The sequence below is a fragment of the Phycodurus eques genome, chromosome 18 (genome assembly GCF_024500275.1).
Source record: "Phycodurus eques isolate BA_2022a chromosome 18, UOR_Pequ_1.1, whole genome shotgun sequence".
NCBI lineage: Eukaryota > Metazoa > Chordata > Actinopteri > Syngnathiformes > Syngnathidae > Phycodurus > Phycodurus eques.
In genome coordinates, this window is record NC_084542.1 from 12,129,240 (window position 1) to 12,151,905 (window position 22,666).

The 22,666-nt window shown below is 41.5% G+C and overlaps 2 protein-coding genes across 4 annotated transcripts in view; both read right to left on the minus strand.

Annotated features, from left to right (window-relative positions):
* Positions 1 to 88: 88 nt before the first annotated feature.
* On the minus strand, positions 89 to 5,268 carry efhc1 (EF-hand domain (C-terminal) containing 1). 2 transcript variants are annotated; one of them, XM_061704174.1, is made up of 9 exons: positions 4,850 to 5,268; positions 3,824 to 4,102; positions 3,250 to 3,537; positions 3,015 to 3,164; positions 2,302 to 2,494; positions 1,906 to 2,132; positions 988 to 1,363; positions 739 to 885; positions 89 to 666 (listed from the first exon to the last, which is right to left on the minus strand). In XM_061704174.1, exons 1-9 carry the CDS (start codon positions 4,913 to 4,915, stop codon positions 653 to 655), a joined length of 1,740 nt encoding a protein of 579 aa, XP_061560158.1. In that variant the 5' UTR covers positions 4,916 to 5,268; the 3' UTR covers positions 89 to 652. The 2 variants fall into 2 exon arrangements, with proteins under 2 accessions (XP_061560158.1, XP_061560157.1); XM_061704173.1 differs by having other exon boundaries at positions 739 to 1,363.
* A 217-nt stretch (positions 5,269 to 5,485) lies between these two features.
* LOC133416880 (protein eva-1 homolog A) overlaps positions 5,486 to 22,666 on the minus strand; it is a 64,870-nt gene continuing 47,689 nt past the window's right edge. For both annotated transcript variants that reach the window (XM_061704175.1, XM_061704176.1), the window contains 3 exons: positions 13,403 to 13,537; positions 9,951 to 10,124; positions 5,486 to 7,985 (listed from right to left, as the gene is read on the minus strand). In XM_061704175.1, the coding sequence (XP_061560159.1) occupies positions 7,603 to 7,985; positions 9,951 to 10,124; positions 13,403 to 13,537 (692 nt within the window). In that variant the 3' untranslated portion in view covers positions 5,486 to 7,602. The remainder of the gene's footprint in view (positions 7,986 to 9,950; positions 10,125 to 13,402; positions 13,538 to 22,666) is intronic.

Sequence of the window (22,666 nt, forward strand, 5' to 3'; positions counted from 1 at the left end):
TCCACAAATTGTTCTTGTGTTCAATGATGAATAATGTAATTTTCAGAAAAAATGGTACTCACCTTTTTAAAAAAAAAAGTGCCCATAAATGTTGTTTTATGCCTGGCAATCACAGCAGACCACAAAGCCATTTTCTATATTTTTCTTTTATATGCCCTATAATAGCTATACTCTCTATACAGTTTGTGTACAACACTTGCAACAATTAATCTGTGGCAACATTGTGAAATCATTTTGTCGGCCATGCTTTTGTTAGCCCCTTACCAAACTGACAATAGTGTGGGAAGAATGGTCTGGAATTGTAACCTTAAAACTTAAGGCAGTAAGTGAACTTTACATACAAGTGCCTCTTCCAGACCACTTTAACTTGGACTGCTACTAGTGGCAGTGCATGTCATGATGAATGCTACAGAGGAAATTCAGAAAAAAGTCGTCATGGTCTGAGAATAATGAGGTAATTTAACAATATCCTCTTCAATCTGCATCTTCTGCTTCATTTTGAACGATAACTACTTTAGTCTTTAGTTCTCAGTGTGGCCCTGATACTCCTTCCAAAAATACTTCCCAAAAAATTCAAGTCTTGTTCAGAAGCATTCCTCAGGCTCTTGAGTGCTGGTCCAAAGCACGACGATGTGACGCGGTGGACTTGACATCACGAGGGTGGCTCTGCAATGCAAACAAAATAGTTAGACTTGATGTGAAATTTTCTGTGGATTTTGATTTCTTACTGAAATTTACCATTTTGTTTGGCTGGCTGGCTGGTTTCAGACCCCAGCTTCTGGCGTATAGTTTCAAGTGTCTCCAAGGGAATCTGGCCAGGATTGTTCTCCATGTATTTTAGCACATAAAGGTCAGCGTCTGTCAGGATGAAGCGGTGGCCAAAAACTACAGGGAAAACAAAGAAATGCATTATTTGGTTAATTGGTGGTGCATCCCTCAGTAGAAGTCTTTGGGTTGTCTTAAATAGTAAACAAAACAAAGGCTCACTATCCAGAATCGATCCAATTGAGAAATCTGACGGTGAGTAGAAGTCGGGATTGTCAACAGAAGTATCCGGTTTGGGGACACGTGTCCTTTTCAGGAACACTCCGCCCCTGAAACCGGAGTTGTGTTTGGGATTCTCGTAAATACTGATGGTGTCATTTGACAGGTAATAGGACATAATGAAAACTCGATCTGCATCTTTGCGTCTCTGGGACTCTGATGCATCCTTGGGTGTCACCAGTCGGGCACTGTAACGCAGCACTTTGTGTTCATTCTCCAGCATCTTTAACACGTTCTTTCTGGGAGGTGCGGGGATTAGAGACAAACAACTCTGCAGAGAATCTTCGAGCGATCCAAAGCCATTATAGGGAGGAATCTCCTGGGGGGGGGGGGGAAACATGGAAAAGGAGAAATGCTTATGAACAGCACTGAGCGACAAAGTCAAGGAAATACAATAATCCCTGTTTATTGCAATTTGCAAATTCTCCCTTTTCAACCTGTCCTACATTCAATGAAAAAGTTAAGTCTGAGGTTTGGAGCTCTTTTTATAACACTATAAGATGGCACCATATCCTTTCTAAACAGAAATTGGTCTCAAGGAAGTATGTAGAAGTGATAGATCTGGATTGAGAGACAAGCTCGGGGAGGAGTTACATTTAGCCTGGGTTGTTGGTGGAAGTTACGGGAGTTCGCCACATGTAACTGGCGCATTTTTTCCCAAATGCAAATAATGGAAGACATTCATTGTTTAGGGTACTATTGTGATTTTGAAATGATAACTCTTTTGGGATGTTTGCGGTATGTTCACAAATTAAACATTTCAAGGGCGGGAGGTGTCAATTTTTTGCAGTTTGTCTATACTCATGCTAGGGCTCCGTGCCTGTGCCCTTACAAATAGTGCAGGATTACTGTAAATCTCACCTTTTTCATGCCCTCAAACTTGCCCAACTGCCTGGGTACTTCTATGCTTTTGATGTTGATCTCGGGGTGGTTTTCGTGGTAGTAGACTTTAGTGAACTCATCGCAGTCGTACAGTAGGAAACGGCGTCCCATTATTATCACCATTTCGCCAACTTGGAAGTCTTTCGGGGAGAAGTACTCTTCAACTTCCTCGTTCGAATCCTCCATAACACAGCTCGGGAACTGATCTGGGAAAAACAAAAGCTAAGATGAGGCTATCGCACAATCATTACTTCAGTCTGATAATGCATTTCAACCCACTGTTCACTACTCCTTCGTTAGGGTATCGCTCTCAGTGGCGCGATAAACTGAACTCAACCGCTAAGTGGATACATGAATTTAGCTTTTGTCTCTTACCGTGGCTCGGCTTCATTTTCTTCGGTATCCTCAGCCGCTGCATGAGCACCGGGAAAAGAAAGCGGCCACTGTTGGGTTTGTGGTCCTCTCTGATCTCCACCGTGTCGTTCACCAGGAAGTAATGAATCGTAACGGGCAAAGTCTCGCCGAGCTCAGACTCCGTATCGTCCCATAGGGCAAAGAAACGCAGCACCTGACCAGGAAAATGGTGACATGCGGTTGAGTGAATTCCCCGTTTATGGCGGGGAATACGTACCAGACCCACGTGCAATAGTTAAAAACCTGCAATATAGAGACCATATGAAAACATTTTAAGATAGTTTTACACAAACGGTGGTTCTCCTTATAGTATAAAGGCAAGTCTGCCTTTAGTACCACCTTGCAGACATTTTGTAAATTATTTGGTTTGTTTGATCATTTGTATGTTTGAATATAGTGTTTAATTCTGTTTTGTTTTATGTGTCAGTTGTACAGTGAACTTTTATACTGGAAGTCACAAGCAGCTCAAAGCAAGCATGTTTTGCCTCTTATTTGGGGAACTGTGCAAGCAACAGTGGCTAAGGAATGTTAACTTTAATAAGTAAAAGTGCGTTTTTATACATTTAAATCTGTTTAAAGCATCTGGGAGGGTTTACTGTAGCAATAATTGCTATGCACGGACAAGTTACGGTATTCTTTCGATGGTGCATACTCCTGGCTCTGAGAAACTTTACCTTGCGATCCATGTGGAGAAACTGGTACCTGCTGTCAAATTCTGAGTGTGTCGTGGAGGTCGGCGGAGGTTTTTGCCGCCGCACGAGGTAAGTATCCACTGGCATTTCCTCAGGCAGATTGAGAATAATGCCCTGACGCTGCATAAAGTCCTACAGATTGAGTAGACGGGAGGTCACACTTCTATAGCGATACATGTCAGACAATAACAGAGATACAGATACCGCTGTGTCGTACCTTGGTAAATGCATCACACTGCGCAATGTGGTAAGTCACACCGTACACTTCCAGGTCGATTCCGAGGTTGAGGTCTTTCCAGTTGTAAAACTTCCCGGGTTCCTTCTTGGGCAGACATTGGCGTTTAATCCGCTGTCCCTGAAGTATCCCAGAATTGGGCACCCAGGGCTCGGAGATGCTCATACTGTCATCCTCGAGGTAGTAGTAAATGACCACGTGGCGGACGCAGCTCTTCTCATCGCGACTGTTGATTATTTCCTCCTTGAAGTACGCTTTGAAGCAAAGCACCTGTAAATAAAGACGGGTGAGAAAAGTGGACACAGCGCCCAACAGCAACTATGTAAAACCGTAAAAACGTCTAGGGCACACTACTAATAACATTTTTGCCAGTGGGAAAAACATTACTAGTAAAAAGACATTCTACTAGTGCGCCCTAGTCCTTCTAATGCACTGAATTGTCATACTAGTGAAGACTAAGACCATACTAGTACATGGACCCTACGCTGGATACCAAGGATATCGAATACATGCTCAAGCGGCTCGTCATACGCAGCAGAAATCCTATTGACCGTACCTTCTTGTCAAGCATGACGTAAGCTGGGATGAAGGGCGGAGGATCTGGGTGGGCGGGTGCAGGAGCTGAGTGGTAGGACAAATTAACCAAGTCTTTGATGTACTTAGTGTCGAAGGAGCCGTAAGTTAAGTCCGGCATGTCACCGGCCATGCCGGTGAGCTCCTCATGCATCATCTGCTCCGTTAATAGTGGCTCCAGGCCGATGCCCAACCTGGGCGGACGGGCCACTGCCAGGCCCTTGGAATAGGACAACGTCTGAGGGCGATGAAAGGCTGTTTTCTGGGCAAGGTAAAAAGAAAACATCCATGAGACGTGTTAAGTATCACAAAAGTGCAGCTTTAGTGTCAAGTCTGTCCCTCCGTTTTCTGTACCGCTTAAGTTGTCAAGGGTCACGGCAGGTACTGCAGTCAATCCCAGCTGATTTAGAGTGAAAGAGGATGAAAGTCAGCTATGTGAACCATTAAACTACCATGGCCCCAGTGCCTATCCAGACTGACTTTGACCAGAGGTTTTCTTCTTCCTGGACCGGTAGTCGAGGAATATTTGTGAATGGGGCACTGGCCAGGGAATCAAGCTCACGCCAAAGTAAACTGAACTACAATACAAATTTGGCATAAATCCTCTGCAGGAATGGACACTATTCTCAATGTGAACCACTACACTACGGATGCCCTCAGAAGAAGAAGAAAAAAGTGAATTGATGATGGGGTAGATCAGCTGATTGCACATGCATTCATTTTCAAAAGCATACTGTGACCCCTTTACATTTGGAGTGCATGCACATCTTATTATTGAACAGCGTGTATTTATAGTGGGGAAACTACCATGCAACTACAATATTCTGTAGTACACGTGGATAGATTGTTTCAAAACCAAAGACAATGCAATTGAGTAATCGGTATTTAAAATTCACAGTTAACAATCTTGGAAAGGCTGGCATGCCGTTGGACTGGAACGTCTGAAAAACCATGTTTGAAATGTTACACAAAGCAGTGGCTAGAAAGTTCGCTGCTTCAACTCGCTTACCGTTACATCCTGGAAAGAGAACCCTGGCAGGAACGGCAAGCCGTTGTTGTCCATCTTGCGTGACATTGTTGCTTCGAGTGGGCGAGCAATATAGTAGCCGGGTTTACATAACCCAATTTTGTTATTTCTGTGCAGTTTGTCGAAACGATAACGACATTAAAAACGGCGTGACGTCGCTTTTATTTTGTTCGTTTCCGGAATGTGAATTCTGCGAATATTCGAAAGGCGTTTTTGTCGGCACAGATTATTCCCATGTATAATTTTCAATCCGTCCCAGCTGTGTGTCAAAAACAAATATGATGTCAATGTCCGAGCGGGAAGAGAAATTTGGCTTCGGGTGACGCTTTAGACGTTTTAAGACGTTTATTTCAAACATGCTAATGCTACTACAAAAAGTTGACGTTAGCCACGCAGGCAAGCTAACCCTCACGGCTTTCGTGACGTCACGGAACAAGGAGTCACTAGCAAAATTGACGATGTTAATATTAATACGAATGAGAAAAAGTTTATTACACTATGTTATGTTAAGTAACTATTTTCTAATTCCATTTTATTGTCTTTAAAGCTATGCTCGGTGCTGCTGAAGTTTGCGGTATCCATGGAAACGGCAACAACAACAACAACAAAATCGGAACTGTTTATACAGTACATAGTTGAATACAATATTAATAAAACCACAGTGGCAGCTGAATTCAAGTAAGTGCTTTTATTTGAAGGAGTTTGTGTTTTCTTTTGCAGAGTGTGGGGGCCATGTTTGACCACCAAGGGGCGAGCAAAGCTAAGAAAGACGGCTGGTTCGACAGTATTGCTTAGCAGGAGTCTAACATGAATAATAAAGTGAGTTCTATTTCTGGGTGTGCGTCCTTGAATTGCTCAACACTATTTTCAGGGAGGGTCAAAAGTAGGCACACTTAAAAAAATAATAATAAAATGGCATTTTTCCCTTCCTGACCTTCCTTTAAACATGAGCTCCTTCTTTCCTTCAGAATTGTTTTTTTATGCATCCTTACATGAATCTTTCCCTCGCGGAAACCTACTTTTCGGCCTTCTTTCCCCAGACTTGTTTTTTTTCCTGGCATCTTTTCCTTATTTTCTTCCCTCCTTCCATCACATTTTCATTCATGCATCCTTACATCATTCCTTGCTTCTTTTTCTCCCTCCTTCCTTTTTTCACTCACTTTTTAAACATGCACTTACCTCCTTCTGTCCCTTAGATTTCCTTTCCTCTTTCCTTACCTCAGACCCACTTTTTCCTTTTTTACTTTCTGCCTCATTCCTACCTACATTCCTTCCCTTCGACTTACAGATTTTGCATCCTTCCATCCTTTCTCCCATCTCCCTCCAATTACTGTTGTAGAGTAAACTTAGTTTGTTTTTGACTCAAATTATTTCCCATTATTCACAGTACCTGTAAAGAAATACAATTTAAAAAGCGTATACCTACGTTTGGCCCACCCTGTTAACGATATATTTTTACATTATTTAACCTAAATGAACCAGAAGACGTAATATTTTTGAACAGTTTATTCCAAACACAGGAGTCATCTCTTGGTCTCGCGTTTAGTCAGCTATCGCCATGTTCATATTCAAATGAAAACAAGAAAAGTTCTAAAAAAAAAATACAGCTTAGACAGGCTGTCCCAATGTGGGTGACCATAATATGTTCTGTGTGCTATCCGTTACTCAAGTTTAAAAAAAACCCAAAACAACATTTTAAGTGAAAAATATTGTCATTTCTGCACTTGAATCCAGAGAAGCACAAACAGAACTGGATTGTAAATAGCTTATATTAATATTTGGCCATGTGATTTGAAATCTTATCTCACAGTGATGGATGCTTCCAGATGGTTATGAGTTCCGTTCAACACGTGTTTCACTTTAGCAAAAGCAACTAAAAATGACGAAAAGGAAATACACTCGATTATTTGGTATTTCTAGTCAATAGATCTGCGAGAGACCTCATAGCTTGAAAAGGCACTGCACTGTGAGTTCCACATACTGTATCAAAAATAAGGTTAAATCACTAAAAACCTCTTTGAGGCTCTCTGTATGTTATTTTTTTTTCTCTTTAAATGCCAACGTACATGATTAAAAAAAGGGCTGATCCCCCTCTTAGAAGGCAAAACCAAACACAGACACTGTAGGATTGTATCCCTGAGGCGCCGGACCACCTTTGCCAAGTATAAAAATATCTCATTATAAACTATACGTGAGAACAAAAATACACAAACATCAATAAACTATTAAATATTATAAAATAGATTTCATAAGGGTTGAGGGGGGCAAAAAAACAAAATATCTTTTGGTTTTGTAAAAGGCAGCATATTCTGTGGAAAAAAAAAAAGATTGTCCTGTGGAGTTCTTGGGCTTGCATGCTGGCTAAAGAAGTAAGTTACAGCTGCCTGAGTCCTCGCTCCTTTAATCGCCGTGAAGTGTCCACAGGCCTGTACTGGTCCAAGGCAGCTAAAAACCATAACGGCCCACTTAAAAAAAAAAAAAAAAAAGGCCTCTTGAGGTCACAGGCGAGGCAGTTTAGCCTTTCATCCCCTCGCTTCCGGCGGTACGCTACAGCTGAGATGCAGAGGAGGCGAAAAAACACTCCACAGATGGGGTAAAACTTATGATACCCAAAGGAAAAGGCTAACGACCTCAGGGGGAATTCTCTCCTCTCAAGTCTGTATTACCCCCTGTCGGTTGGCAGGTGCGAACCATCCTAAGTCTTGTTCAAGTAAGTGTTCCATTCAAAACGGAGGTCAGTAATACCGATTGAGACTCCGCGTTCCGGGGACGTCTGGTTGCCCGTTCATCCAGATCTCCCTGATGATGCGCTCCCTCTCCTCGAGCCTCTGCGCCCGCTCCAGCTCCTCAGCCGACGTAAACACATTCATGTTGAGCGTGCGCTCGAAGCGTCGGTGCCGCCGCGCCGACAGGTCCGAGCTGGCGTCCCAGTCTGAGTCGGAGTCGCTGGAGTCCGACGACGAGTCGTCGGTGGGGCGCGCTCGTTTCTTGGCGGCGGGCTGCCGGCGGGGCTGGCAGTCAGTGCGACAGGAGATCTGGACCACCAGCGCGAAGAGGGTGAGGAAGAGGCCCAGACAGACGCCACAGACAAAGAAGAGCGCTGCCCTCTCTGGGTGGTCTGGTGTAGAGCGGAAAGATAATGAGCACAAAAGTGAGTGATATGTGACAGTTACTACAATAATTGCTCCCCTTTATTTAAATTCCAGTCCACCTCCGCAATAAGTGAAATGTGTATAATAGAAATACCTGATTTAAATATACCCTAGGCGTGGTTTTGTTGCATTTACGGCACATAATAAACAATACATAATATATTGAGAGAGCAAGAGCAATGGCTAAGACAAAGATATTGCACAAACAGTATAAAAAAATAGAATAACTAATCAAAGCCTGTAATATAGTGGGACCATTGAAGCACCCCCCAATGTGAGCTCAGTGTAAGCGGGCAGATTGAATTAACCCTGTCAGTGTCAACTGGACATAAAAAAAACAATGCAGTGCATCAAAACTACTGAAAATTGAAAGCGCATAGATCCTAAAACAGGCAAAGCAAGGGGGGCCTGCGCAGTAATGTTTTGACTTACTGTTGCTGAACTGGCGAGTAAGACTATGCGGTGCAACAAGGCACGCTAAGTTACCATTGTGCTCATTTTACTGTTATTCATTTGATTGTTTTATCTACAGTGTTGCCACTGTTACCTTGAAAAAGTAACATAGCTACTTTACTGATTACCTGATTTCAAAAGTAACTAAGTTAGAAAAAAGTAACTTTTTAGTTACTTTCAGCAGCTGCCAAGTGGCAGTAGAATCACTTATCCACAGTACAAAACAAGCATTAGCTTAACTGTACCCATTACTTGGTAATGTACGCCACACAAGTTACAGAATGTCATCATCAACATGAAGCAATAACTTAAATATTAGTGTCGTTGAAGCCACATTAAATCAGAAACTTTGTGCAGACTTGACACGCCAATACGATACAGTAAGTTCCTAAACGTAAACAAACACCATTCTCAGTACACTGTCAATTGAGGTCCATGAAAGCAACTGTGTGTGTGTGCGGGCCTTTGTGCATGCGTGTATGCAAACGTGAGTGATGCACAAACACAAACACACACACAATTGCTCCCACCACAGTAATTTTGATGCGAAGAGCGAGAAAACTTTTTAGTCTTTCTACGTGACGTCAGCCATGCAAGCGTGTTCAACCAGCTCACAGACGAAGTTGTCACTTTTCCTTGCAAATATTATTGGAGCTAAGTATTGTAAGTCCTTCAGTGAGTCAGTCCTTACCCTCCATGACCGATTGATAATCGCGCACTCAGTATGAATTATGTTTAACACGCCAGTATAACAGTTTTCTTAATGAGTAAATAAAAATGTAACAACAATCAAATACACTTTTTACGAAGGAAAATAACAAAACATTGTTTGGCGACAGTGAAATCGCGCATTTCTTTGCACTTTTATGGTACTGCACCATCACTGTGCATTGTGCAATAAACAATCACTTCCCAATCGCTTCAAAGTGTGGTCTCAGTTTAATGCTTCTGCACAGTTGGACTGCTCTTTGAATCACCAGCTACAAATTACTGTTTGGTGATAGACATTTATGATGGAAAAGTAACTATTGTTGGATTGAAGAAGTAACTGTAGTCCAATTACTTGTCCTGGAAAAGTAACGCGTTACTTTGCTCGTTACTCAAAATGGTGGATTTTTGGAGTAAAGTGCGCTTACAAAGTAACACGTGACTGGCATCACTGTTTATCTATGACCTAAAAGTGTTTTATGAATGCTACTGTGTTAGTGTAAGTTAATAATAGACTACAAATTTGGGTTGCATCGCCGTCATAGGCGCGGAACTTTGTCCGAGAACCCTCTGGATATCGCATGTGGGCCACATGAACGTAGATGTGAATGCAGGCACTAATGTGGAAATTGGACACGAACATCTGCATTGTAAAGCCTTAGATCAGCATCAGTCTTACAAAATTAACTTTCCTAGTTTTGTCTCTGGTCTGATTTCAGATTATTAACTATCACCAGACACGTAACTCGATTATTTGAACGTGTTCCTACTTGAAACGTATGTGTAGGCCGCCAGTGCGTTGCTAATAAGGGCCATGCTGGAGCTGGAAGTGGAGTTGATAATGGGATTCATCTCCGGGGGCCTCAACGGAGTCTCGCCTCCCCCTCTTCCGACCTCTGGATACCTCTCCTGGTTGGCACTGGTCTCTCTGGTGCGCTTCCGGTCTGGAATGAGAGGAAACGACAGGAAAGCCCGAGTCAGATTGGATAAACCTGAGAGACAATTGAGAGGTTCAGGATGTTAGCGGTACGATTTTCAGACGAGAATCTGTTCCGAAATGCAATGAGACACACCAAATGAACTTCATTCATTGTATTTACCACATGTGCCGTCAGATCACGATGCCACCAGTTGGGTCATTTACAGTAAAGCGCTTCTGAGCAGCTGAGTCATCCCACGGCGTCTATGTGGGTGTTTTATTTATTTTGCTCAGAGATGATGCATCAAACACATTCAGTCTTGTGATGAACAAGATAACGTGCCACTACCGCAACAGAATCCAACCTGACTCAGGCCATTAAGAACAAGATAACCAATCTGGGAAAGTTTGAATTATGGCTTTCACACAAGCTTCTTTTATACTGCTTTGTCGGCAAACTGCAAGCATCAGAAGGATAACGGTAGAGTCTGCATTTATTTGTCTGAAATGCATTGCCGTGTCAATTGTGTGCGTTAATGCTGTTGTTGCGGCCTAACACATTCAGATAAATACATGCGTGTCAGTGCCAGCATCTGGGACAACGACAATTGCTTTTAATTCAAAGTCGAGGGTGATCAACTACACTCCTGTTGTAGCATCCTGCTATCTGAACTGTTACTATGCCGGAAGTGCTCCTTGGCTAAAAATTGGGGTGACTATTTCTCGAAATCAGAAGGGCAGACGTGAGTCCATCTCCGGCGCTTGGATTCACAATTAACTAACAAGAATTACAGAAAATATATGACAAAAGTTCAAAAGTAACGGTCTCGAGAACGGAATCTGCGGCCGGTTAGGACCCAGGCGAAGACTGAAGATTGTCTTCTTAGCTTCCGTTTGTCCTCTTTTGCCCCCATGTCCGTGTCTTGTGGGGACGTCATCACATACTGTATGAGTAGAGCACAAACTGGACCCCTTCCTCAATTTCTGCTCCTGGAAACAAACGCATCCTGCCCAAGACAGATACTCCGATCCCCACTGTCTTTTAAGACCTGATAGAATCTTCCGCCATAATGAAATGTTCATTAATCAATACAACCTGTGACGGTCCATGACTTGTTTACTCGTACGAAGGTTTATAGCTTTTGAGGACAATCTTCCTATTTTTATAAACTGTCTTTGCTGTTTAGGTGGGTGCTTTTAACAACTACCCTTTAACCCCACAAACGAGCAACACCTCACTGAAATAATCAAGATGTAAACAGATCCAAAATAAACAGAAATCTTTGCACTGCTAGCATAATTGTGATGATGTTTTAGTCATCGTGGTTGAGCATTATTTGGCGAAATATCACACAAAAGCGACATAATTAGAGAGACTTTAATTAAGGTGTATCAGACTTCTTATCTGATAAACATGGTTAAGACTGGAATGTGTAAACGTTTCCACCTGGACCTACGGCTGTGGCGTAAATGTCAGTTCACATTACCAAGAATTCACAATCACACACAGTAAGCCAGCCAGAAAAATAAACAAGACAATCTTAACAGGTGAAATGAGTCATTATGGATCATTAACATCTCATTTAGTTGGTAACACTGCGAGGAACTATTCTAAAATGTATTTTAAAAGATTTCTTCCCATTTGTGGTCATGTATAGTCCTGTTCAGGGTGATGGGCGAGCTGGAGCCTATCCCAGCTGACTTTGGGAAAAAGGTGGTGTACACCATGTACTGGTCGCTATTCACTCGCAGGGTACATCTAGACAAACCAATTGGTAATTTAGAGTCTTCAATCAACCTAACATGCATGTTTTGTCATGGTCTGTGTTTTGGTTTGGGTTGTGTTTAGTTTTGTTCCATGTTTTCCTGTGTTCCATGTTTGTCGTGTGCTAATTAAGTTGTTGTGTCCACCTGTTCTCGTCTACTTTGTGTCGACCAATCAGCTCTCTTCAGCCGCTCATGTCTTGTCCAGGTGTTCCTCGTTGTCTCGTCTATCTGTTTGTATTTAGTTCCCTGGTTTCTTTCAGTTCTTGTCGGTTCATTGTCGTTGTCACATGTCTTTGCCATGTCATAGTCGCCAGTTGTCTTTATCATTGTGGTATGTCGTTGTCAGGTGTCATTTTCCCTTTCTATGCCACGTCTTACTCACAGGTCACAGTTTGTTTCCAGTTTTAGATATTCGAGTGTTTCTTTGTTACTTTGATTTGATTGGTATCTGTTGTGGGACTTTGTTCAGTTTTCCCTTTTCTAAGATTAAATATTATTTTGAGACTCCCGCACTCCTGCCTTGCCTCCCTGCTTCCCTGCAATTGGGTCCACCATGTTCTTGCCTTGCGTTACTCGCCCTCGCCCTAACCACGTACGTGACATGTTTTTCAACAAACTTTCCACAGAAAGGCCAAAACTGAGATTCAAACTCAGAACTGCTGACTATGAGGCAAGCCTGCTAACCGCACGCATCATCGTGCTGCCCTTTGCCCACAATTATATCAAATTGCTTTTTTAAGCAATGAAGCTGGTAAAAAAACAAAACTAATTTTCCGAAGTTTTCTGCAGTGTAAAAAAAAAAGAAAACCTACATTTAGAGAGCTTGTAATTGATCAGAAAACAGTGTATATAGAAACCTCTTTTCCTCCAAAGACAAAACACTTCATCCGAACACAAAAAGAAACAACAAACGATGTGATCAGTAAGGTAGTCTTTAACGTCGACGTGTCACGTTCCACATCCATGTCTTCACAATATTCCTCCCATATCACTCTATCAAAGACGGAAACCCGTTTTTCCAAACAGCTGGAAAGTTGGAAGGTGCTTCCGAGGAGGTCAAGGCCATTCAAGCATGAGGGACTGTCATCACTGATGCATAGATTCCCTGTCCACATTGGTTCATCTATCCTCCTCATCAGCAGTAATTATTGTTCTGGATGCAGGCTGCCTTGTGTCATGAATATAGCTTTGTTAACTGTCCCTTCATTCTCTTTTCATTCCTTTTGCCATGTCTCCGCCCACTTTCCGGGAGTTTGGATGACTGAGTTTAGGCTGTGGTCACATATAAATAAGTGCATCCATTGACTTAGCATATTTTTAGGCCGCTGATCATATATGGCCCTGCTAAAACACATATGGAAACAGTTGGACCTATGTGACTTAAATGTTCATGTATTCCCTGATTTGAGACCTCAATATTGTTCCTCTTTGAAGCCTGGGGGGGCCTGGCGACTGTTTCGTGTTAACGTCTCTCCATGGGAGCTACGAGGAGCCTGACCCAAGTACACGTGTAGGTGTGGATGTAGTTTTACTCGCCTGGAACAATGTCGGGGCGTTTGACCGAGGTCCCCTCAGGAGGGCTGTCTCCCACTATGTTGGGGTCATGGGCGCTGGATGGTGGGGAGTACGCTGGTGGTCTGGAGATTTGTTCCTGGAGTAGCTTCTTTGGGACTTCAGAGAGATGGATGCCCACGCAGGAAAAGGAAGTGGAGGACATAAGAGTATTATAATATATCCTTCATGGCCTTTGAACTAACAGCACAGATTATTTGAACACAGGATTTGTGAGTCATACATTGCCTGCCTGACTAACAGGTCCGGTGAATGATAGTAAGATTGTAAATTCACTTTTTTAAAATTCAAAACATGGTGACTCACAATCAATGTTCTGCATTTTGCATCTAAAGGAAAAAAAAACAAATTACAAAAACATGGACAAAATGTGTTCTATTTAAAGATTCTTATGTGATTCATACTTACAACTTCTTTGACTTTGCACTGTTTCCCGAAACCCCCCCACCAATAACCCCCCCCCCCCCCCATACCTCCTTATACCTCCTCTTAAACCTCACAGTGTCCTGTGAGTGAGTCAGGGAGTCTGCCCTCTTTCCTCCCCGAAGCAAACCCACAATGTAGTGGGCGATCACATTCCTGCTCCTACTCTCATGTGGATTTGGCGGGCTGAGATACAGTCCAGTCTGGGTGTTTGTGCACCCTTCCAGATCAGTTGTGAATTACACCTCCGCAGAGTGTCTGCATTACTCGTGACCAATGGTCAATGAAGACAAATCAGCTTTTTCCTGATATCGACTGCTTTAACAGTTAAAAATGTGTGGGACAGTAATATGAAAACAACAAAAACGGGCATGTACGTCCTTGTCAAAAACTGCTTGCGATGTGAGAGAAAGTGAAAAATATTCCCCGAGGAATTTGCGACTGAGACTTGTAATCCAGTTGGGGACTGAATTTGGAACATTCAGCCACTATATGAGCTGCTAAGTGAATGTTGCCATCAACCATTATGGAACCTTCCTTCAGTAAAATCAAACAAAAAAAACTTTAATGCTACCACCGCACAATAAGCAATAATAGCTAATATCAACAGAACCAATGAAAGCCATGGAAGAACACTTCCACAATTTTTCCATGCGAAAAGTAGAGTTTAATAATGCCAAACTAATACTATACGTACGATGCAAGCACATCTGTTTTGAGGTATCTTGCAGGTCTGACAAACTTAAATTTCAGTACCGTTCTGTAATTGACGCAACTCATGTGGCTAAACCACACAATATGCTAACTAAATTGGTTATAAAACCCAAGAATTTGATACCCCAGTTCTTTCAAAATTGGCTGGTACCAACTAAATCAACAAGCCCCCTGTAAGTGGAGGTGAGAAAGGCAGCTTTCCTCATCATTCTGGCATCCTAATCACGGCTCCCAAAGCACCCCTCCCCTTCTACCACGCTGCAACTGTCACCCACACTGCACCTTGATTACAGCCTTCTGATTGGCTCTAATTTGCTGCACATGTGGCCCAGGGTCACAGCTATGAGACGCCACAGTGTGCCACAAGCCATCGAAAGCAAAACCTCTCCACCAACCCAGTATGCTGAAGCACGATCCGCTGACATTATAGTATGACATAGTGCAAGAAAAGGTTTTCTCCAAGAGGTATTTTTCCAGAAAACATTGGTTGAATTCTTTAACTGTGCGACCTCAGTTATAATGTGTTATTACTCTTCTGAGATCCCTGCCTTGTGGTACATTATCTAAAATGGGCCTTTTCTCAAACAAGGCTCGTCTTTTTGTGTTATACAGACACAGAAAACTGAAAATGATGGATGTTGTATAATGTTATCCTTTGTGGAATTAATTGGTAGGATACACCGTGTCATCTTGCTGTGTCACATTATTAATGTTGCTGACGCAGCTACCGTTTGAGCTAAACAAGATCAGGCCTTACTGTTCGAAACAATAGTGTACCGCAATGTTTCCTAACATTTATTTGTCCGAGGCGCTTTTTTTGCATTAGAAAAATCTCACCGCACACGACTAAACAAAAATGTTAAAACAATATATATACTGAAATAATTATGATCTGTCCTCTCAGCTTACCACCAAATGTACCACCAAAACTTACCACCAAACTTCATCAATGCAATACTCAGAGTATTGCATTGTTCTGCCTGCCACTATATGTCAGTGGGATAGATGTAATAATACTCTTTGGACCAAAAAAGTGAAATTAGATAATTTCCTACTGCACACCTGATGAGCTCTCACGGCACACACTGGTGTGCCGCGGCACAGTGGTTGTGAGTCAGTGGTGTTACTATACCGCTTCATGGAAACGAGACACCCCACTTGGTGGCAAAAGCTTTGAATGGTCGCTTGGCGGGAAGATACTAGGCGGGAAAAGAGTGTTCAGAACAATGGCCCATGTTTACACTGGCAGGGCTCAGCTTTGTGTTCACTATGGCTCTTTTCCCGAGCCAAAGTGTGTGTGTGTGTGTGTGTGTGTGTGTTTTGTTGCCCATATGCTGACCAGTGCAGTTGTGACAAAGCCCCTGTAAGCCAGGGGGGATATAGTGAAATATTAAACCACGCTAAATCCAAAATGAGATCAGACCAGGGCCAACAAACTAAACAAACGTCCGTCCAGATGAGTACACTAACCTGGTGGTGATATTTGGTGTAAAATTGATGTCAATAGACAGATATTTTTGCCATGATTGCGACCTTCATATGGAGTTTACTGTCACGGTTAGGTTATTTGAAGGCGAGGAAGGCAAGGCAAAAATGTGGAGGACCCAAGTGCAGGGAAGCACAGAGGCAGGGCAGGAGTGAAGGAGTCTCAAAAAATTTGATTTGATTTCCAAAAAAAGGGCAAACAAGGAACATGGATAAAGCAAACTTAACAAAGTCCCACAAAAGATAACCAAAGTAACAAACAAACACTTGAATAAACCAAAAATGGAAACAAAACATGACTGGTAACTAAGACGTGGCACATACAGAGACAAGGACACCTGACAATGACATACTGCAATGACAATGAACCGACAAGAACTGAAAGAAACCAGGGAACTAAATACTAACAGATTGACGAGACAACTAGGAACACCTGGACAAGACACGAGTGGCTGGAGAGAGCTGATTGGTCGACACACATTGGTCGACACAAGGTAGAAGGTTGACACACAACCCAAACCAAAACACAGACAATGACATTTACTCTTTCTTGGAGCAAAGAAAATCACTAATGGCAAGAAAATGTTTGGGTATGAAAATTAGGCCTAAGATTATTTTAAAAACAATTGTAGAATACAGTGTTAATAACTGTTTATTTAATGTCATTATTTTTTTTATTTTTTATTTTTTTAAAGTATGCCTACTAGAGCTATGCGATTTAACAATATACTCAGGAAATCACGTAACTTCTTCTTCTCCGTATAATATTGTGGTGCTATTGAGTCGTACAAGGAAGACGAGGGACAGTCAGGGTATACCATATATACTTACCAACCCAGCCTGACGTATAGCTAAGGCACACACACTCATAACAATATGGGCAGGAACAAATGCCAGTAAAGAGCAATGTTTAGCTTGCTTTACTACAACTATTTACAAATAACATAGAAGCCCGGCGAAGCACAGGGTACCCCAGCCGTGGGGAACGGACTGGGGCCTCAACGTGCGTTCTGAGTTGCATGATCAATGTGCCCGATAATGGACTGCATGGAACACACTTTACATGGTAATGTTTTAAGGCCCAGTCTAGCATTTTTCTTTCGGAGGCTATAAATACAGTCTGTTTTTTAATACATTATGTTTTCATGTGGCCATACTGCCACTTAAGCTGTATTGTACTGAACAGCCAGGAAACAGTCATGTGTGCCACTTTTCACTGTGCTACTGTACGTCCACAATAAATTCAAGTTCTACGGTCGGTGTCACACTTTTCTTTGTTTTACTTCATTGTAATTTGAAGTTAATGTCGTTGTCACATAAAAGTGCATTCAGACAATAATGTTGGTATACAAATGGAACATCTGGTTTCTAGGCAGTGCCTATTTAAACTATAATAGTGAAGTTCAACTGCTCACACACACACAAACACACACGGTTGACATCATTAATGGACACACTTGACTAACAGGATTTTATTTGATATTTGTCTTGTTTTTGTCCAACCCACACTCAACAATTGGCATCACAAAATGACCTCAGCCAAGCGGAGGCATAAACAGCACATTGTGAAAGCAGGGCTTTTGACTTCATTAAAATAAATAGACTGAAAGTATGCGTGTCAGGGGCTAGGATTAACACCCGTTTCATTGTTGTCTTCAAACACAGAAGATAATGTCTGTTCAATTTAGTCTTGAGAGGACAAACAACTCCAGTGTAATTTCATATTCATGTATATATACTTGCACAGTGGAAGATGGAATGTATAGCAAGAGCATACTGGTCTAGTGGTTTTGAACATCCACACTGTTTTTTTTTAACTGTGCTCTAAATGTTTCTAATTTATTCGCCATCTTCACAACAGCCATGCATCATAAACAATCTATTTCCATTTTCATGTGACCATGGAAACATTGCTTTGTCTACTTCAGCCCACAGAAACTGCATAATGTATGCCTACAAAGTTAGAACCAGCAGATACAGAACATCTCATAGCATGGTTATAAAAACATTCACAGACACTCCAATGTAAATGTATAGTAAGAGGAAATTCAATATTTAAAAAAAAGCCACAATTAGAATGTTCCAGCTGCCATTGAGTGAAGCCCTTAATTCACCCAGAAGGCTCTGGCAGGAAATGATCTGAGGCTGTTGGCAGGAAGCTAGCTATGCTAGGAAGTTATTGACGGTGATTATTTGGAAATGCATGAATAAGAATCACCGAAAACCCTGAGCAAAAAAAAAAAAGAAAAAAAAAGGGATGAGACAAGCAAGTTTTGTCTGTTGGCTCAAAAACTCAGTCTATCCTATACAGGTCACAGGTCAAAATCATCAGAATCAGAATCAGAATCATCTTTATTTGCCAAGTATGTCCAAAACACACAAGGAATTTGTCTCCGGTAGTTGGAGCCGCTCTAGTACAACAAACAGTCAATTTACAAAACACTTTGGGGACATAAAGACATTGACAAAAAACAATTGTGCAAAAAGATGCAGAGTCCTCTAGCACTTAGAGCAGTTCGAACGACTAATATTGCAATCCACTTGAAACAAACAAGCGCTGCATCCAAATACCTCAAGAAAATAATAAAAGGGGGCTGGAAATTAGCCTTGCTCTGACTGATAACCTCATGTTGTTTTAGCCAATACACAGTCCAATTGTAGATTAGACGTGGCATCTGTAAAGATGAAGTTTACGAATTAGTTAAAAACAAACAAACATGGCTGTTTGCTGTACGGAGTATTATGGAGAAAAAGTGGCCAAACATTGACAATTCGCAGAGTCAAAAATAAATACATAAATAAATAAAAGCATTAGTAGGCGACAAAAATCTAATCCTTCAGAGTCAGATGATATTACATGCGCATACTGTAATGCAGTATCTATTACTTCAGTGTTTGTTATTGTCTGAAAAATGCTTAAAAATATGTTTGATGTAATTATAAAAAAGCTTTTGCACAAATAAAGGCCTCCACCCTAACAAATTCCTTACACCTAATAGGTGCCTGGTACCCACTGGGATTGAGTAAATAATGCTATAAAAGTGTTATGGGATCATAGTTTGGTATATGTAGGGTTTACTTTACTTTTAGGAGAGCATGAAGTATTCATGGAAATTCGCTATTTGCGATGGGGGTCGGTCCCTCTTCCCCGTGAACAGCGAGGGTACACCGTATATCCTTCAGTAAAGACAATTTTGACTCTTTAAGAGGTGATAAACATTCTGATGGGATCTTGGATGTCAGGCATATAATTCAAAACCAATGTGGTTCTTGGTTTTTTCCCCCCATGTACAGTAGAGAGAATCCCTGAAGTTTTAAAGATAGAGAGTGTTAAAAAAAAATGCCTTGGCGCATGAATCGGATCCTATCAAGTCCAACCAGTATTTTACAACAAATACACAAACTAAGTAAGAGTACGGGTCAATCTAAAAACATTCTGTCAAGGCAATGTTATGCTGTCTCCCTCTATTCACAAAATGCAGTATTTACTTTCACAGTTATACAGACCTCGCCGTGGTCATAGACAAACTAAAACAATGTGCGCGCGCACACACACACACGCACACAAACACACACACACAGCATGAGCTCTAAACTTAATAGCGCTCACTTTGCCGTGATCATCAGTTGTCCAAAAAGCTCAGCTGTTTTCGAAACACTCCCTAAACACCACACACACACACACACACACACACACACACACACACACACACACACACAGTTGGCGTCATTAACATGGATGTGGACAGAAATAGTCGCACTGTTCACTCATAACAATGAGTGACAAAACCACTCAGCTGTGGAGCTACCTCATAAAGACAGACGGGGTACAATAATATAAAATGTTCTTTCATACTACTGCATTAATTCTGGTATTAAATAAGCCTACTTATCTACTTAATGGTCAATAATACTTTATTGACCATTAAGAAGGCACACAATTTATTGTCAAAGGCTTTTTGATTGTTTAGTACAGTAAATTAATGACTTCTGTGTTCTTTACCGTAGGTTTATGAGGCTATGAGGTTTAGGTGGAGGCTATAATGATACATGATATACTTTGGAAGTAATTCCCGACTACTGTGCCGTGCCACTTTAGCGTGCTCTGATCCGGTGTGCCGAAGAAGACCTGTGTCACACCTGATTTTCTGACTGTTTTCAGGTGAGGATTTACAATATCTCCGTGTACCATTGAACTTGAATGCGGATGTCAAACTGATGTCAGGAAATTAATAACAGAGAGCCTTGGGGGTGCCTCAGAGAGATGACAAAAATAGTTTTTTTGAGGGAATTTTAAGTTGTAGAAGTGCAGAACAGCAATCAAGGAAGTGGGTTCTGCTACAATACTGTGAAAATGTGGTACATGTAAGCAAAATGTAACATGCTCAGCAGTGATTGCATGTAGAATAAAATCCTCCCCCCCTAAAGTGTTTTCCTACAAAGTTGCGAGCATAGAATTGTCCGAAACGTCTTGGAAAGATGCAAAATTACTATTTTCTGGGAACAACGGGGTCTAGTCCATCGCCTGTAGTGCTTGTAAAAGTACAAGGGCGGATAAAGACAGCAAAGTAGTCAAATATACAAACATTGAGTAATAGAAACTAATAGAAACAACACCAAAAACTGGGGAAATAAGATGGAGGAGCAGGACTCAATGACAACTCAAACATGATAAAAATACAGAATAGTCATGGTGTTGAGCCAGATGCCTGATTAAATGTCCAAGTCCTGAGGTCATTTTTTTTTGATACAGTTAACAACTTTGGCAAACCTTAGTGATAAGGCAAGTCATTCCAGAAAAAAAGCATTATCTGAAACTATTTGTGCTTTTTTTCTCAAGCCAATTTTGTTTAACTTTTGACCCTGCAAGAGCTATACTCCAAAATAGATCATGCCCTTTAAAAGCAGCCATGTTTGTATTTCCACATCCTTATTGACTCCATGTGGGAGAGACGAACCGACCGTCAAAGTCAGCTCAGCCTGGCCGCTATGTAACGCTCCCACTGGGTCAACGTGGATGTGACCAACGCTGATTCATCAAACTGTGCCGCTCGCCTAAACTCACTCCTTCATATCAGACTCATGAGGTAATGGACGGGATGCTGCTGACTGCTGAGGCCATCAAATGGCAGTATCTTGTGAAAACAGTCATTTGTTGTCGCTGACATGGTGTTGAGAGGAAAGGTTGTGGTGGGACTTTTTGTGGCTTCAGCATGAAAGGCAGGGACAGTCTGCAAGCAAGTTCAAGGCAAAACTTCTCAACTAATTCGTTTACCATTAACGGTGGTTAACTTCTTCTAACACTTGTATGGCAATTACAAAAACGTTGGATGGGTGAAGCACATTTGCGACATTACACGTTTTGTCATTCGTTATCAAAGTTATTATTTTACTATCATCAGCAGTTAACCAGCTTTTAGTCGTATATGACAGTCAAGAATAGTAAAATGTTAGTTCAAACATTACTGGAGAGTTAATAAAGCTTTAGTGTTGGCAGCAGATTGGCAATGTAACATATTACAGTGGGACCTTGACTTACGAGTGCACCAACTAACAAGTTTTCCGATTCACGAGTCGTCGCTTGGTCAATTTTTTGCTTTGTATTGCGGACTGAAATTTGAGGTATGAGCAACCTTCATATATGCCACCACTAGATGATGGCAGCAGTGAATGGCACAACATCCGTGCAGTTCTTTCAATGGGGAAAATGAATTTCAGATACGAGTAAATTGAGTTTTGAGTTCAGTCACAGAACGAATTGAACTTGTAAACCAAGATATCGCTGTATTTCTTTTATTTTTATATTTCTGAACAAACTGAGCAGCAAACAGATTGTGTAAGATCTTCCACAATCCATAAACCAACAAGGATACACGGTATATCACTTGGAAACTAAACCAAGTTTTTAAAAGGAAAAAACAAGACCACAATTCAAAATGTGGAAAATTCTGGTCACTGGAAAAAATTTTCTCATTGACAGAATCAGCTTTTATGAAAACGCTAATCAAGGAGCATGGCAACAAAGATTCCACAGATGCAGAGTTATACTTTTATCATAGTTTGAAAAGGTCACGGTAATGTTATTTTTGTGCCCATGATAAAGAAATGTCTGCAGTTCATTCTCAACACATTTCATGGTGGCCAAAGAGCTGTTTATTTTTGAAAGAAATTACAAAATTAGCAGTCACAATGTTGCCATTTGTTTCAGAGAATTGTACATTGTCTACATATAAAGGATATGCAATGTTAACATTATCATGTTCGCCAAAGGCTATAGAGAGAAAAGCAGAAATCCTAGGACTGAGCTCTGCGGGACACCACCCCATTTTGAAGCTACGATGGCACCAGTGTCTCTGCTCATGCTGCGACTCTGGTTAGGGTGACCTCAGTCAATCACACGCTGTGTTAAAGCCTCCCTCCATATCAGATTGGCCTTGTCGTAAACACCACAGATGACTGGAATAGATTAACCATTGTTCCTAAATTGAGAGGATGCGGTTTGAACTAAACACTGCAGCATCTGTATCATATTTTTACCCTATGATTTGACAATGGCCTTCGTTATCATTTTGGTAAAAGCCTAAAGCTTGTCTGCCAAAGCCTTGT